Source organism: Neovison vison, chromosome 13, assembly GCF_020171115.1.
Source record: "Neovison vison isolate M4711 chromosome 13, ASM_NN_V1, whole genome shotgun sequence".
Classification (NCBI taxonomy): domain Eukaryota; kingdom Metazoa; phylum Chordata; class Mammalia; order Carnivora; family Mustelidae; genus Neogale; species Neogale vison.
This window is the reverse complement of record NC_058103.1, coordinates 19,991,980-20,008,439: the sequence shown is the minus strand read 5'-3', so window position 1 is coordinate 20,008,439 and position 16,460 is coordinate 19,991,980. Positions and strand designations below refer to the sequence as shown.

General features: G+C 39.7%; 1 protein-coding gene across 29 annotated transcripts in view; it reads right to left on the bottom strand.

The window, feature by feature from the left end:
* Positions 1-239: 239 nt before the first annotated feature.
* NRXN3 (neurexin 3) overlaps positions 240-16,460 on the bottom strand; it is a 1,586,092-nt gene continuing 1,569,871 nt past the window's right edge. For 11 of the 29 annotated variants that reach the window (XM_044230680.1, XM_044230681.1, XM_044230684.1 and 8 more), the window contains one exon: positions 240-3,023. In XM_044230680.1, coding sequence (XP_044086615.1) covers positions 2,722-3,023 — 302 coding nt within the window. In that variant the 3' untranslated portion in view covers positions 240-2,721. Of the gene's footprint in view, positions 3,648-4,182; positions 4,218-11,225; positions 11,483-16,460 lie in introns of those variants that run through there. The other 18 variants (XM_044230666.1, XM_044230672.1, XM_044230669.1 and 15 more) reach the window with 4 other exon arrangements.

Here is a 16,460-nt window from a genome sequence, read left to right as displayed (position 1 = left end):
GTGTTCTCCAGCTTACCCTATCGTAGCAATCTAAATAATAATGCCTCGGTTGGCAGATAACGGTTGTGCAGTCCATAAATATGCCACTTCTAATAAATGTATAGAAGGAATTAGTAACTGGTTAGAATATTTTATTTTGCATGGTCCTAGCTTACTTTTAATGAGATATGACATGTTTAGCTCTAGTGTAAGATCTCTTACCAAATGTTTAGAAAATAAAAATGCATCATCATACAAGGTTTGGGGAAGAACATTTTATTGCTAAGCATATCCTTGAACGAAAATGCAAATATGAAATAAAAGAGAAAGGAAAAAGAAAAAGCAGTAACTTCACAACATCATAAAATAAATTCCTTAAGAGTCTGCTCATAAAACAACAGGAATATGATAGAAGCTCACATACAGAATGCACATGTTCCCATAAAATTGTCCAAATAGAAACTTACACTGAAAGGAATATAACAAATGTATTTTTACTCAAAAAAATTTTAAGAAAGAAAGCAGGAAATCAGTTCACAAGACCTCAAGACTCCAAAAACAGCAATCTTTTACAGACATCGAGATATAATCAACTTCATATAGGTTGGGCCATTTAAGTTATCTAAAGTCGTGCTTTGATATCTCTTTATAATCCTGTCTTTTTTAATGACAACAAAAAAATCCGAAACTCGTAACATTGAAATATCAGATAATGAGGAACGCCTCTTTCCATATACATCCGTCAAGGCTACCATCGTTTCGATTGCGCTTTTTGCCCCATGTCTTTAAGATATTTCTCAAAATCAAGTATTCATGCAACTTACAAAGACCAGCAAGAGTAGATTTCTAAATCTAAACAGCTGATTGGTTTTCATCTGTACAAAAGAAATTGTATATATCCGACCCTCCAGAAGACATACTTCATTTCTGTGTGCATGTTTGTCTTGCTTTGTCTCTTGCTTTTGGGATTAGCTTTGGCCACACAACCAGTTTGTTTTTCTGTACATTGTTTCCTCTTTTCAAAAAGAAAGACAGACAACTGGAATATAAACCAAACGAACCGAAACAAACCCATAGAAAAGAACAGACAGTTCTTAAAGCGGTTATGTACATAGGTGGCTAAGGAATTTATACCAGCAAAAATGTAGTAAAATATGTAAACAAAATCTGAGAAGATTGTTTATTCTCTTTGACACAGTTAACTGTGACAAAACTAAAACTCACACTTTCTTCACATTTTAAGGTTTACTTTTTTGTTGTTTTGTTATTTTCTTTTAAAACAACAGTCTCATTCCACTTCAAGACTTGAACAGTTTTCCTGTTTCAGTCATCCCATCAAACATTCCATGATAAATATATCTGTATATATATTTATTTATATATATATTATACTATTAAATTCCTTTTTGTGTGTGTGTCACAGCAGCTTTATTCATTTATTATTTATTTATTTGTTTGTTAGAAAAGATGGGTGAAGGGAGACGTGAGCGAATGGAAGGACAGAGTTATCCGTAAGTGTCAGGCTACAAAATTAAACCACTATGAAAAACATCATGTTGGGGGCGGGGGAAGAACTATGTCTTTTGCACTCTGTCACCACGTTTGGCTTGTGTGACCGTTTGTGGATCCATCACACGCTGAACTCCCCTACTGTCTGTTTTGATTCTTTAACAGACTTTTAGTATTGTCTTGTCTTTTATTATGTGCATGCATTTCAGTCAGTCACATATCCAGCCCACCCCCTCTTCCCCTTCCCTGGGAAAGGCTCTGTTTTGTGGGGCTCTCTCCTTTACCACGGTTTGGCTGGGCTAATGAACAGGAACAATATTGTTAAGTAAAGCCAGTAGCTCTGATAAAACCAGCCCTCAACCCATCTGGTCAGGGTTTGGGTGGCAAAATCTGAAATTAGATCCTGAGGGACCAGCTTTACAAATCAATGCCATCATCCATCATGTGATTTTGCTATGTGTTCAGCAAAGCATCATATAGGAAACAAACAACAGATTCTAGAAATACCACAACCTGATATGTAGAGTGAACACCATGGTAGCTTTTGAGTTCATATGGCAATAGTCTCTCTTACTTTCGTTTTCTGAGTTTTTTTGTTTTGTTTTTTCTTCTTATGTCCAGTCATTCTCAAAAAATAAACAAAAACCCAAAAGCCATTTTTTTTTTCCCCTCAGATCTTGAAAAGTTACACGTACACTGGCCAAAACCAGATAAGGGTGGGTTTTTTTGTTTGTTTTCGTTTTTAATTTTTTTCATTTTTTTGTTTTTGTTTTTTACATAATTAAACCAAAAGAAAAGAAAAAACATCGTTACAGTCAAGCTTCACAAACATCATTACAGACTCACTTGGAGTTATGAAACAAGTAAGCCATGAAGTCTTCTACCTTGGGTGAAAAGTCCTCAAGAGAAGGAAGCTTCCAAGTCTGCGAAAGTGGGGGAGCCATTGGCTTGCTCCAGAGCGCAGAGTGTGTGCTTTATGATACAGCAGGGCAGAGAGAATGTTCTGTCTCCGAGCGATGACTGAATCAAAGCAGCCATGGCTGAATTTTATAGGTAGGTACATCTTTGTGTGTGTCCTTTTAAAAATGGTTTTCCCCACCGTAGTCATGGTACACCCCATCTCATAGTAATCACAGTTCTGACGTCTGTGAAATTCATTTTCCAAGTCTTTATTAGATGTATATAGAAATAATTCTGTGTCATAAATTCACGTGACTGTGAGTGGTGTCATTTTTACACGTAATACTCCTTGTCCTTGTTTTTCTGTTTCTTGTGGCCGCTCTTCGAGCTCTGCTGCTTCTCCTTGATGAGCGTGCCGTTGCTCTGGGCCGAGTTGCTGATGTAGTTCCGCGTCTCGTCCACTTGATAGGACCCCTCGTCCCTGTTCCTGTACTTGTACATGGCATACAGGAGGATCAAGATGCAGAGGGCAGCAGCAGCCACAATGCCGACGACCATCCCTGTTGTACTGCTCGACTCCCGGATCACCTCTGAGGCCCCCGGAACCCGTCTGACTCCCGGCTCCGTGGGGTTTGCTGTGGGCACATTACGGAACATGGGGGAAGTAATTAGTGGGCTCTTCAGTTTGGTGCTGTCTAGCTCATAGGCAGTGGGCAACGGAGGCAAGACTATATCAGGCTGGGGTTTGAGATCACGGTTATTCATTTTGCCAGCTGGCAATTTGGGCACCATCCCAGACGAGGAGGAAGCTGTGAAGCGGATCAGCTCAGGGGACAAAGATGTGGTAGTAGTCCTACTAGTTTCGGAGACTTTGTTAGGTCTAAAGTCCTTGGATTCCCACTTGGGCGCATGTGCTTTGTAGCCACCTTCGAAGATTGAAGTGGAAAGACTCTTATCTGTTACCAAGGAGAAGGTGGTGTAAAAATCTTCATCATCAGTAGGGGGCAGGTTAGAGTCAAAGGTTTCCCCTGAGCCATACCCAGATATCACCAAGCCATCATCATCACAACCATCGCTGCCTTGGTCCGACAAGCAAGGTAACCCCGCCTCAGAGGTCATGGACAGGGAATCTTTGGTGGTCTCAATAATGGTGAGGAGGGGGCGGAAGGTAGGGGGGAGTGTAATGGAAGGTGCATGAGTAGCAATAGGAGGGGTAGCTAAAGGGTCTTCTACAAGAAGAGGGACAACTAATTCACCTCCTGGGATTGAAAAGAAAAAGAAAAACACAATTAGTATATTTGTAGATAGACACAATTCCTCGTCATTCTCAGTGACTCTATTGCATAGGCTAGGCATCAGAAATTACGACAGAATGACCTGGATCCGTACGTGGATCCTTTCTTGTTGTAGCCTGATCATTCTAAACTGGCTTATAGCCCATTATATGCCTCTTGCCACCAAAATCTGAAATCCCTAGGTGTTAAAGATACTCTCAAGTAATTATTTAGCTAGAGTTCAAGTACGCTGTTTCCAGGATCTGCTCACGAGATAATGACGTTCCGTGTTCCTGGTGCCGAGAACTGACTGGCTATCAGAGTTGTGGGTGTCCGTGCGTTCATGCATGTGGTTAACCCGGGAGCCCTAGCATTTCTTTATTATTTTCTTGGGTTTCTACTTACTTGCTCCCGTGAGGATGAGCGTGATGCATTTCTCCATGTCCCAGAGATCAAGATCCGTGAACAAAAAAGACCGTCTTTAGTACTTTAAGCTAATTTTATTAGCATTTATCAATTTCAGTCTTCATTTACTGTATGCTAAGTGAGGGGAACCTAGGAGAGGTTGAAATGTTCATCTAACAAACCCTTTTGGACTACGCTTTTCCAAAAATTCCCCATTAAATGACAACCCACTTGGCACTGATCTCATATTATGTTCAGGCATTGCTTTGATGCTCTATGCGATATACGCTGAGCTGGATACTATTTTTAAAAATACCCAGACTAGATATCCATGCCTTGTGGAAAACTTAGATTCAGAAACGTAGAGCTAGCCAAGGAAGGTTTTAAAATGGGCAGTTCTTGGGGCACCTGGGTGTCTCAGTTAAGCGTTTGGCTTCGGCTCAGGTTATGATCTCAAGGTCCTCAGATCAAGCCCCTTTCGGGGCTCCGTGCTTGGCTCAGCAGGGAGTCTGCTTCCCTTTCCCTCCTCCTCTGCCCCTCCTTGTTCTCTCTCTCAAATAAATAAATAGAATCTTAAAAAAATTAAAACCAGCGATTTTTATCTAGAGTGGGAAAAATAAACTGGTTTACCCACAGACCCGAGTTATCGCACTTATAAACATGTGGACTAGGCCAGGAAGGAAAGTTCAAAGTGGTTCAGTAAATCATAGGGTGTTGCGAATCATGGGTACCACAAATATTCTGTGGTGGGTGTTACTCACCTAATTGTAGGGCCACGTTTATTACTCATATACGTAAGCAAGATAATCGAGGTCTCTTTACAGTGTTATTTTTCAAACAGAGAAAGAATCTCCGGAAGTCACAGTTATCTCCTCATTGAATTTATTCCAAAAATGTATTCCAGCTGTTTTAAAGAAAAATCCTCTAGCAAGGACGGCACAATGTTTCCCAGTCCCAGTCTGTCAGACAGGTGAGTCGCTAACAGGATATGATTTCTGAGCTGGGTCATTAAGCGCTCAGCCAGGTGTGATGCTCTTGTGTGTTCTGCCCTCCACAGTAATTGCCCTGACGGGATGGTTGGTGTTTGAACATCTATTGTCAGATAGATGTTCAGCTCTTGCTGAAGTGCCCCTTATCGGTGACAAAGTCAGACTTGTGTCTCACAACTGCAAAGTTCTAGGTGGACCAGCCTTTGAGCTTACATGGTCTTTCCAGGTTCTTCCTACAAAGACTGACTCACAAATGAGAACTCTCCTGCTCGGCTTTCCATACTTTATATCTTTTTTTTTTTTTTAAGATTTATTTATTTAGTTATTTGACAGAAATTACAAGTAGGCAGAGAGGCAGGCAGAGAGAGAGAGGAAGGGAAGCAGGCTCCCCGCTGAGCAGAGAGCCTGACATGGGGCTCGAACCCAGAACCCCAGGACCATGACCTGAGCCAAAGGCAGAGGCTTAACCCACTTAGCCACCCAGGTGTCCCAATACTTTATATTTTTAAAAATGTTTCCTGTGCCTCAGTTGGAACTGCTGCGTCTAACCGGCCCCGATTGCAGCTGGGCTAAGAGAAGGGTGTCCCAGGAGGAAGGCTGTAGCATACCTTCAGAGCACCTGAGAAGAGCCGTTTGTTCCCATGTCAGATGCTTTACTCCAGAATCAGCCAGTAACATTGTGTTATGCAGAGAGAAATGGAGTTGGGGAGGGTGGCAGTAATGGACATAATGTATGTGTATCTTTGGAAGGCAAGCGGTCATCTCTGTCCTACCTGGTAATGTTACCATATGTAGGGAAATAACACACAAACTTGCGAATTTCAAGATGGTATTTTGGGCTATGTGCTAACCCTAAGCTGCTTTCTTCTAGGACTCAAGAGTTTCAAGCTACTGAGTGAAATGATCTTCGCAAATCTGTCAAAGCTTCAGATTTGCTTTACTGGACCACTGTGAGGTTTTTTTGTTTTGTTTTGTTTTACATTGTGAACATATATAATTCATATATCTTGCAGCATATTTAATGAATAATATAAAACTTTTGCTAGTTTTTATAAATGGAATTTGGAGCACAGTTCCCTAAAGGGAAGCCAATCCTAAAACTAACCCTGAGTTTACTTTTCACCTTATTCTTCTGGGGGCGGGGGGGAAAGGGTGTGTGGCAAGTGTTAATATTTAAGGTGACCCATGGAAAAAGGCAGTGTTTAAGGACAAGAAGGACGATGAGAAGAGAAGGCCTATGATATGTGTTTGAAGGTTCCCTAGAGATTACTCAGGGATGATTTCACTTTCCTTCAGAGAACAAGACAGGACTTTTTTTTTTTTTTTTTAAACCCATCATCTCACCTAGAATAAAAGTTTAGCTTGTGTGTTCTTTTCTGGCATAAATACTGAGAGTCCTCTGTTCCTTAGGACAATGATAAAAATCTGCCCCATGTATATTAAGCAGAGGGGGAGCTGGGATAAAGGACAAGGAATATCATTCTGCTAAAAGTCAAAAGCCTGGTACAAAACACTTAAACATAAAGGCAAATCGTTAAGTAGGGTGCTGGTGTCCCTCAAGTGAGATTAAGATTACCACTTTCATAATTACACAGTGGCATTCTTTTGCAATTTTAGTGTACCATCTGGGACACCCAACTGGTGTCTTAAATTTGCCTCCTTTCCCCCCTCTTCTTCCAATCCTAGCTAAAGCTTCTGCAGTGTCTTTGTTGTCAAAAGTCGACAAAATCCACAAACTGTTCAATCTGCAGTTGAATTGCCCCCCCCTTTCCTTTGCTATTCACTTCCCAATTCAACGACCTTTTAACCTCTCTTGGATTAAAAGAAAATGAGTAGAAACCATTATTTTCATAATGAAGTGGAGAGACATAAAACTCACCAGTTCATAAAAGCTTCTAAAAGATTGGTGAGCCCTTAAGTGACATGATAAGACCTTTACTTTAAAGCTAAAATCATGGGCACACTGCTATTTCAGAGTTTAAATAAAAGGACCTGTCTAAATGACTAAGATTCAGGTTTTTTTTTTTTTTTGCCATTTTTGTTAATAATCCTGGCAGCAGTGATGAGAAAAAAAAATAATAAATGAACCCCCTTGCCAGGGAAGAGTGAGCCCCAATTCTGGTGGTAGGTTCATCAGTGAAAAGGGAGAAAAGCATTTATAGTCTACTCCCTTTCCTGGCGTCTTAAGATACTAAAGAAAGTCTTCAGTTTAAAGGGAAGTCAGCCTGGCCATGGGCATTGTTACAAAAGGGAATTACAGTGAAAATGAGATAGAAAATTCTAGAGATGTATAAATGCACAAGGTTCCTGGGACAGGTGTGTGAGTTGGTATGTATAATCAATTTTAATATCAAATTCCATCTTTAAGATTTAGGATGATTATAGTGTCATGGGGAGTTCCAAGGGCACACATCCTTTGATATGAGGAGATGAAGGATACATTTCTCCCATGATTAGATCCTTAAGAGAAGTAACTTGGGTTATAGAGAGCTATTTAAGATTTCATGTTTGTTTATTTTAATGTAGAATGATTCCCTTGGAAATGCTGGAACAGCGGATGATACGTTTTTTTCAGTGCCCAAGGACTGTGGAGTCAGGGATCTACCAGATGTCTATGCTTATAAAAGTATTCATTGAAGCAACAAGCCTAGAATCATAGGGGGTTACAGGAAGAAACCCTGCACTGCAGGCCATCCACACCCTAATTCCCTATTCCATTCCCCCAATTTTTCTTTGGCTTGGAATAAGAACTATCTATATTCCTTAACGTTAGCATTTTAAATCAGGAACATATACCCCTTTTTGACAGGGTTGTGCTTTTCTTTAAACTAGAGAGATCACTAGGGATATAAAAGGTCTATTTTAGCCCTGAAGGCTGCCCTGCTTTTTTGCTTTATGAGTGTATTTATAGATATATAATTCATGTGTCTAGGGCTGATACCCAGCAAAAGGGGCTCTCTGCCATCGAAAAAGACAGTGTATTAAAAATTTAATAGAACTTTTCTGAACTGTGAGAATGTTGCAGGTGATGGTGAATGCAGTGGGTCATCTGAAAAAAAAAAAAAAAAACAGGAGCAGCACGAAATTTCAATGTGGCTCCAACCTTTGCCTCTCTGGAGATATTTGAGTCTAAGAAGTCACAAAAATACCAAACCAATGACACCAAAGAGCCAGACTGAGAGAGGACACCATGCTCCATTTCCTTGAATTTCTTTCATGTCTATTTAGGTTCCTTACTTTACCTCTTATTTGCATTTTTCTAGTTCTCTGCTGAGAAATTCACCTAATACGGAAAAATCATGCTTCCCCCCGCTAAATTAGTTGGTGAATGATATTCACCTCGTTATTTGGTGCCAAAGCAGCGTGTTCATGTAGCACAAAAATCTGAAGCTTGCAGTCCCTGTCCACCTTCAGAAAAAATAGCCGCAGACAAACATGGCAAAGACCCGGGGAGCAGACTCCAGAGAAACTCAAGGGTCTCAAAGGGGCTTTTTAATAAGATGAGAATCTCTAAGTAGGACGTTTTCCCCCCTAGTTTATCTGAAATGGATTTGATTCTGAAAGGCTATGGATTCTATTTTTCAACATACGCCCACGTGAGATGAGAAGCCCCTGGATATCATTCTGTGTTGTAAAATAAGGAATGTTAAGTGGAGTTTTTCATTGACCTATTGAGTGAGAGATTTGCCACTGGAGTCCCTCCTACTCAGGCTGGCATCCCAGTTCCGTAGCTTTACTAGCTATGAATTTGGTGAGAGTTCTGAAACTCTCTGAAGAATGGCAGTGACAACTTAGTCTATCTCAAACCGCTAGTGTGAAGAAGAAGAAGAATGCATGTTAATGTTAATTTTAATGCATATTAAATATTTAGCACAGAGCCCATTGTTACTCCAAAATGCTATTGCCAGTATTATTTCTACTAACATTTTGGACCTGTAGATACTGAAACACTGATTGTATCCTTCTGCCTCTTTTTTCTTTTTTTTTTAACGTAGTAGACTCTTGCTAAGGTACGAGTATAGTAATATCGGTTCTACATTATCGAGGCTATTTTATTTATTTATTTATTTATTTATTTTAAATTTCTTTTCAGTGAGGCTATTTCAAATGCAGACTTGGAAGACTGATTTATAAGAATTCTAAGAACCTGTGTTTGAAAAAAAAAAAAAAGATTACCCTTTTATTAAGTTGACCTATGGATAGCTTCCACAACAAAAATAAATTCTATTAAACAAGATAACATCCCATTTAGGAAGTTCTTGGTTTTAAACCCAAATTATCGTCCAGCACCTGAGACATAAAAGTCATATGAACTGAGAGAAAGCCTGTTCACGAAAGCTGTTAGGTTGGAAATGTATCTGTTAACCACTGTGTAGTCTATTTCTATAATAGTTTCTGATAACACAATACCTGAAATTAAAGTGAAAGAAGTAATCTCTTTATTTAAAAATTGTATAGCACTTCTTACTGATCCTGTGTTCCCAAAGTGCATAAGGCAACATTAACCCAAATACCTTTAAGGTCGGGATATTCTCACCGCTAAGGTCCCACAAAGTGGCAGTACCTACCGACCTGAAAAGTTTCCTAAAATAAAACTTTAGAAGTGATAATCATCATGTTTCTTCTTGGCCGAATCCTTTTAAAGTTTACCTGATTAAATCCAGGAGAGAAATAGCAACTATTACTAAAAAGGGGAAAGGGAAGGGGAGGCAGAGAGAGATTGGGACAAAGGGAGGGAGTGTGGGAGGAGGAGGAAGAGGGAGAAAGGCAGAGAGCTTGGGAGATAGGCAGGGTGGGGGTGGGAGAGGGAGGGTCAGGGAGGGAGAAGGAGAGAGAGAGGTAAAAGGAGGCAGAGGGGGACAGGGAAGGAAGGAGATGAAGGAGAGAGGCAGGGAGAGAGAGCAGGAGGGAAAGAGAGAGGCAGGTAGGGAGTTGGGGCGGGGAGAGAGAATTGTGTACCTTCTGTGTATATGTGTGTGCTTTCACCAGTACTGAGCCCTATACAGTGGAAGGCCTCGTCAGAGGACAACACTCTAAACAGAGGGGCTTCTCCATGCCTTCATTCTCGATAGAATTGATTCCGTAGTCTGCGGTGCTGGTGTGGCATAATCCTGGATGACCAAACTACCATAGTCACTTGAGAGTATCTTAATTTCCCTTTGCTGAAGGAAAACACAATAAAGGACTGATTTCCCTAAATGTTTTCTGAGGAGTTAAATGAGGATGTATTACCACTGATAGTACTTGGAGTTAACGCACTTTCTTGTAGGGGGTCCGGGCCTCCCATAAGCTGTTAGCAGTTTACTATCCCACTGTAAAGGCTACCGTTACTTTCAAGGCTTTAAGGTTGGTTCAGGCAAAGAGGCGAGGCTTCCTTTGGATGGTAAGAACAACTCACCCACCCCCTTCTACCAAAAGTCGAGTTCACATTGATCGTTAGAAGCAATTAAGCACAGAACATAACAGTGAAAATTAAGCAGAGGGACACAAATGAAATAAAATATTTAGTACTGTCTTCAAATCATATAGTAGAAAATAAAACCAACATCAGGGCCAAAGGAAGCTAGAGGAAAGGAGAGCAAATAACATTGACCAGGCATTCACAATATAATGACAGGGGGGAAAAAAAAGTAAAAGCAAATAAAAAATAGAGGCTGTTTTTGGAAAACAAAGAAAGAAACCATTTCCATAAAATAACTTAAGTGATAAAAGCATACCGTATTAATTTATAGTCAACTTACATCAACAAATTGCCCGCATGTTTTTTGGCATGAAAGAAAAATTTACAAAAGAAAGTTGTGTAAGAATGCTCTTGGACAAATAGAATTGCCACATTCTTGTAACTTGCTTTTTTGTCGTCACTTCTTAAAAAACTTTTGAGCAAAATGTCTAATTTTTCAAATCTAATAATTTACAACAGAGGATGATACAGGGAGGCAACAACACATACATCCACACCACATAACATGAAAAGAAAAAAAAAAAATCTGCACTTCAACAAAGTTTTACTTTGAGGGGCTTGGGAGGGCATTGATTCTGAATTTGAAATAATTCCAATTGCGAGGATTTAAAAAATTAATAAAAAAAAACCTGTTTACTTTTTTATAATTTGCCTTTCAAAAAAAAATCTATGAATCTGAAGGGTTTTGAATGAACTTCTGCACTGATAGAGGTTCTCAGATATACATTTAATTTTTAAATATTTTTGTCTTTTTGACAATTTTAGATTTCCTTAAGGGGATGGATGACAGCACATAAATTTGAACAATGCTGAAGAAAGGGGGGTATGGAAGATGGCGAGAGGGGAGGGTCGTATTTATGAGTGTACTACACAAGAGATGATGATGATGGGGGTGAATGTGTAAGTGAGTCGCCATGTCCATGTAAGGGCGGCACGGAGTGATCTAGCTGCATTAGAGCTTCTGGCTGTAAGGAAGGGATGGGCAATATACAAAAACAAATGAGCCTACACATGCCCATCTACAGAAATAAAGAACAGAACTCTAACACAATCTCACACACCCTAAGCTGCAACTTCTTCAACATGCAATTACTCAGAAAATCATTACAGTGTCATTCAATTAGAGTTTCAAATAATAAAAACAGTTACACTTCTTTCCTACTCAAAGTAGCCAAAATACATAAAATAATACTAATAATCATGATCAAAAGATTAAAAGCAAAAACAAGGAGACCAGATTTATGCATTCAAGTTGAACAACTTCACCAGCAGCCACACAGCCCCATCTAGAGTCAGTTAGGGAAGGGGGTTAGAGACTTGCAGAGGTGATGGAAAGGCAAGCCTGTATAGGGGAGCCCACTTGCTGGGTTTCTAATCACTACCCTAGAGAACAAGGGTGCTGTCTGAATGATGTCATCCGTCTTCCCCCTGCCACCCCTGGTGCATTGGATTCCCAGAGAGAAGGCGCTAATTCGAAAGATGTGGATGTGGAGATTCTGCCGCTGAAGTTGTTCCACATTTAAAGAGGGAGTGGGGAAAAATTGCAGAAAACAATTCATAACTTTTTTCTCATAATTTTGGATAAAACCAAATCTAAAGTTAAAGATCTAGCAATTTAAAGAAACATATTGATATATATAGATAGATAGAGATAATACAAAAAGCACTTAATTCCCAAAGAAAAAAGGGAGAAAAGAACAAAAAAAATTTTTTAAAGAAAAAAGTATTGCACACACTTTCAGAGATGAACAACCAGATGCACACGCTGAGGAGGCACAGACAGAGCAATTAGGGGACACTTTTTTTTTTTTTTTTTTTTTTGCTTTTCTGGCTTATTGATTCCCCTTTTGGTGATAGCCAAAATTAAAACCAAATTTTGCATTTTCTTTAAAAAGAAATTTTGCATTTTCTTAATTTTTTTTTTTTTTTGGTTTTGCTTCTTTAAAAAAAATAAAAAGGGCGTGCAGTCTGGATGTACGTCATAAGTAGACATTTGAAAGAGAAGAAAGTGGCTAAGACTGACAAATGGGTAATCTATTCTTTAACTGTAGGAATGGTAATCAAATTAATACATGCTTAAAGTAAGTTGCATTTAGGGGAAGTAGAAAAACAGAACACAAGCTAGGGTTAGGGAGAGGTCAGCAAGACAAAACTGATTTGGGGATGGGAGGAAGGTACGGGACTTAGTCTCATGCCTTTCCAGTAGGGGCAAAGGGCATCGTATGGCTTTCTGCCAATTGCAACAAGGAAAAGAGGTGCACACGTGTATGTATGTTGTGGCCTGAAGTAAAGCCTGTAGTGGCAGGAACTGAGGTAAAAATAGATATGAGTTTGTGGTTCTGCTCTAAAAAACTTAATCCCATATTCATTCGTAGACTTGGCATATTTTGTTAGTCAGAGAGCAGTTGTAACTGCATTGTTGCCTGTGCGTTTTCTGGGGTTTTGCTGAATTGACAGGGTACCATATGTGACAATAAGGTGTTCATAGAATGAGCCTGATAAATCAAAGAGCAGATAGATCAATAGAGATCTCTATTAGTAACAGGGGCAAACCCCCTCTCCACTCCAAACACAGTGGCACAGTGTCAATATCTGTAAAGTACAGGATAGTCAGGAAATGAGCATGGTTTACTCCAGGTCCACTGGGGGGGACTATACCAGTCTTCTAGAGATCATGTGGGAAACAAATGTTCCATCCAATCTATACAGAGAAAAATGGGAAAGAGGGAGAGGAGGAGAGTGAGTGAGTAAGGGAGAAGGGGGAGTGTGTGTGTGTGTGTGTGTGTGTGTGTGTTTAGAAATGGCCTCAGCCTCTACTGGAAGAAATCTCGAGAGTTGTAGTCAATATTACATCCCTGTGGGAACATTAATGTCCAACCAAGGACTCGGAAACCCAGGCAGGCAAACCACAAAGGTAAGACACTTGAGAGCACCTGGTTCTGACACAATCCTAGTCACTCCTAGGAACTTCTCTGGGTGACTTTGACAAAAAGGAATAAATTGTGAGGATGAGTCAGACTTTGGCCCCCTCTGGGACGCCCCTTTTATTATTTTATTTTAAAATAATTAGAGCAACGTGTCCCCCATGGGTCCGTCCGTACCAAGATTTTTAGTCTCTGGTTTAATAATGTTAATCATTATTGTAGGAACTTCACAAAGGGCAGCTGGGAGGTTTTAGAAGGAGGGAAAAAACATCCCATTCATATCGGAAAAGAAAAACCCTTGTTGCCACTGATTTTTTAAAAATAATTATACTTTTAACATTGAATTTTATGGTATGAGAAGACCCTAAAAATACTCAAATGGCCTCATAAGGTATCAAATGATTTCTGCAGAACAAAATTTTGATAATACTCAAATGGGCTTTTTTTTTCCATAGGCAATTTTTAAAAGTAGGAAACATAAGTGGCCGAAGTATGAGATTTAAAGAATAAGATGGTTCCAATATATACATAGTCCTGGCTAATAAGAGGTGTTAAGAGGATGTTTTGAGGAGACCCATCAATTTGGGTGTCCTAGTTTTTTACTGAGTAATTTACTGATTTCAAAATAGCCTGTTTTAAAATTCACACAAGTAGGACACATCACTTACATTCCAAAAATCACTGGTTGAAACAATCAAACATAGCAAAATTTATGATTGTCACTTTGCAAATAAAATAAATATTTTTTAAGTCCATGGAAGCCATAGTTTCACTGAAGCCAACACAAACTCTAGTGCATAGACACTTTCATACTATGTCAGCCATAGTTACCTACACAAGTTTGTTTGATTTCTAATGTAAGGTACAAAGTAGTATTGCTAGTAGTTCAAAATCATGTCCCAGCTTTATTTTCATCTTTCATCAGCTGTGTTAGGTTTATCCTCAGTAACTACATAGTTCTGTTACCTATGTCTCTACTTTCTGGGTGTGCAGAACAATTTACAATTATGCCTGCCATTGAGAACATATAATACAATAATTTGACCTGAAATAGCATATTTTGATGCAACCTTTTTTTTTTTTTAAAGATTTTTTATTTATTTATTTGACAGAGAGAAATCACAAGTAGATGGAGAGGCAGGCAGAGAGAGAGAGAGGGAAGCGGGCTCCCTGCTGAGCAGAGAGCCTGATGTGGGTCTCGATCCCAGGACCCTGAGATCATGACCTGAGCCGAAGGCAGCGGCTTAACCCACTGAGCCACCCAGGCGCCCCTAACCTTTTTTTTTTTTTTTAATCCCACTGTGTCCAAATAACCCTGTCTAAATGCAGTCAGACTTTTAAAACCATCAAATGCAGCAAGATGGAATTCCACTGGTCAGAATTCACCTTGAGGAGTGCGCTTGTTTCAAAGACAAGTTTCTAAACTGCTTGGAGTTGTGCTTGACACCCTCCAAAGACACACTGATGTAACTCAAGCCGCAGACCTGCCTCTTTGGGAGAGTGGGTCCTACTTGCGAATGGACATTGTTTTCTGTGTGTACAGGTGAGGCCCGAGAAGAAGACCTGAATGAACTACTTTGTATAACCGCAAACATTTTAAATTTCTGAGGGAAAATAGTGGAGAGAGACAGGAAGAGGCGGCAACCCTTATGGGAGTCTGGTTGTAATTCCAGGAAAAGAGTTAAACCGTTCCAAGTAGGGTGGGTAAGAGAAAAGTCTGGAGAACAAATACCTACTGAGGATTTTCAAGGTTTTTGTGTTAGATCTATGAGGTAGATTTCCTCTCTGTCCCTCCTACGGCAGATACAAAAACATTTCACTGATTGCTATTCTATGTGTCCAGGGGAAGAAGGGAGGGATTCTTTCAGGATAATCAATGGCTCAGTTCTGAATCACAGTTTGGCCAAGAATAAAAATGGAGGCTCTAAAATGGATATAGAATCCAGGAATAACGGAAAGGCTGTCATCTATAGTACAAAATGATCCCTGCATGTACTTTTGACTTCTCACAAGCTCTTCCTCAGACTTAAGGAATGCTCACAGAAGGGGTGAAGAAACCTGCTTCACTGAAATACGGTATTGGTTTCTAAATAAAAAGTTTAACATTTTTTTTAAAATGGTGAACAAAAATGCCCCAAGTAAAAAGCTCATATACTGTCCGTTCCCGAACTCAGTTTCTATACATCATTAGAGTAGATAGGGAGAGACAGAAAAATTAAGAGATGGGGAGAGAGATAATTTAAGCTTCCAAGATGGACAACAGAGTCCAGGACACCATCAAGCCCAATGTTCAGAACTGTATTTCTGTATTCATGATCTGCTTACCCAGTTTAGAGTAACTTTTCATACTTAAGTGGATGAGAACGGATATAACATTACAACATTACAGTGGGTAGCATTACATTTTAAAACTAGTAAGATAGAACATTTATTGTGGAAGGACCTTAATGACTTCTTTCCCTTTCACATAATCTTCTACTTGAGCCTTAATTTAGTCCCCACCATCTCCATTCTTGTTTGTGAACCTGCTGTGCCCTGCAGAGATTTCTGCTGACTCCCGACACTCCGTTGCACTCCATTTGCTTTCTTCTTAGCCTCAACTTGACTCTAAGGACTTTAGTGCACACATGGAATCTTTATCTTTATTTGCCTACCAACTAGAATACTAATAACCAATCAAACATTTCTGGACTGAACTAATGAATGAGTAAATCAGTTAATATGTTTAATTGTAATTTTTACCCTCTCCCCCCCACCCCCACCAACTAGGCTATAGCTTCCATAAAGGCATTAAAATCATGCATCACCACCATGGCTTGCCTTGCACCTAGAATATGGGATAGAGCATATAGGATAGAGATGTTGGGGTCAGGAGACCTAAGGTCCAGGGTTGGATATAGTGCCCACTATACTGGCCTCTTAAGAAAACTGAATAAGTCAGTTAACCTCCCTGAGTCAGTGTCCTCACCTATAATAATGGAGATTATGATGTCTGCTCAATTAACCAACCTCACAGGCT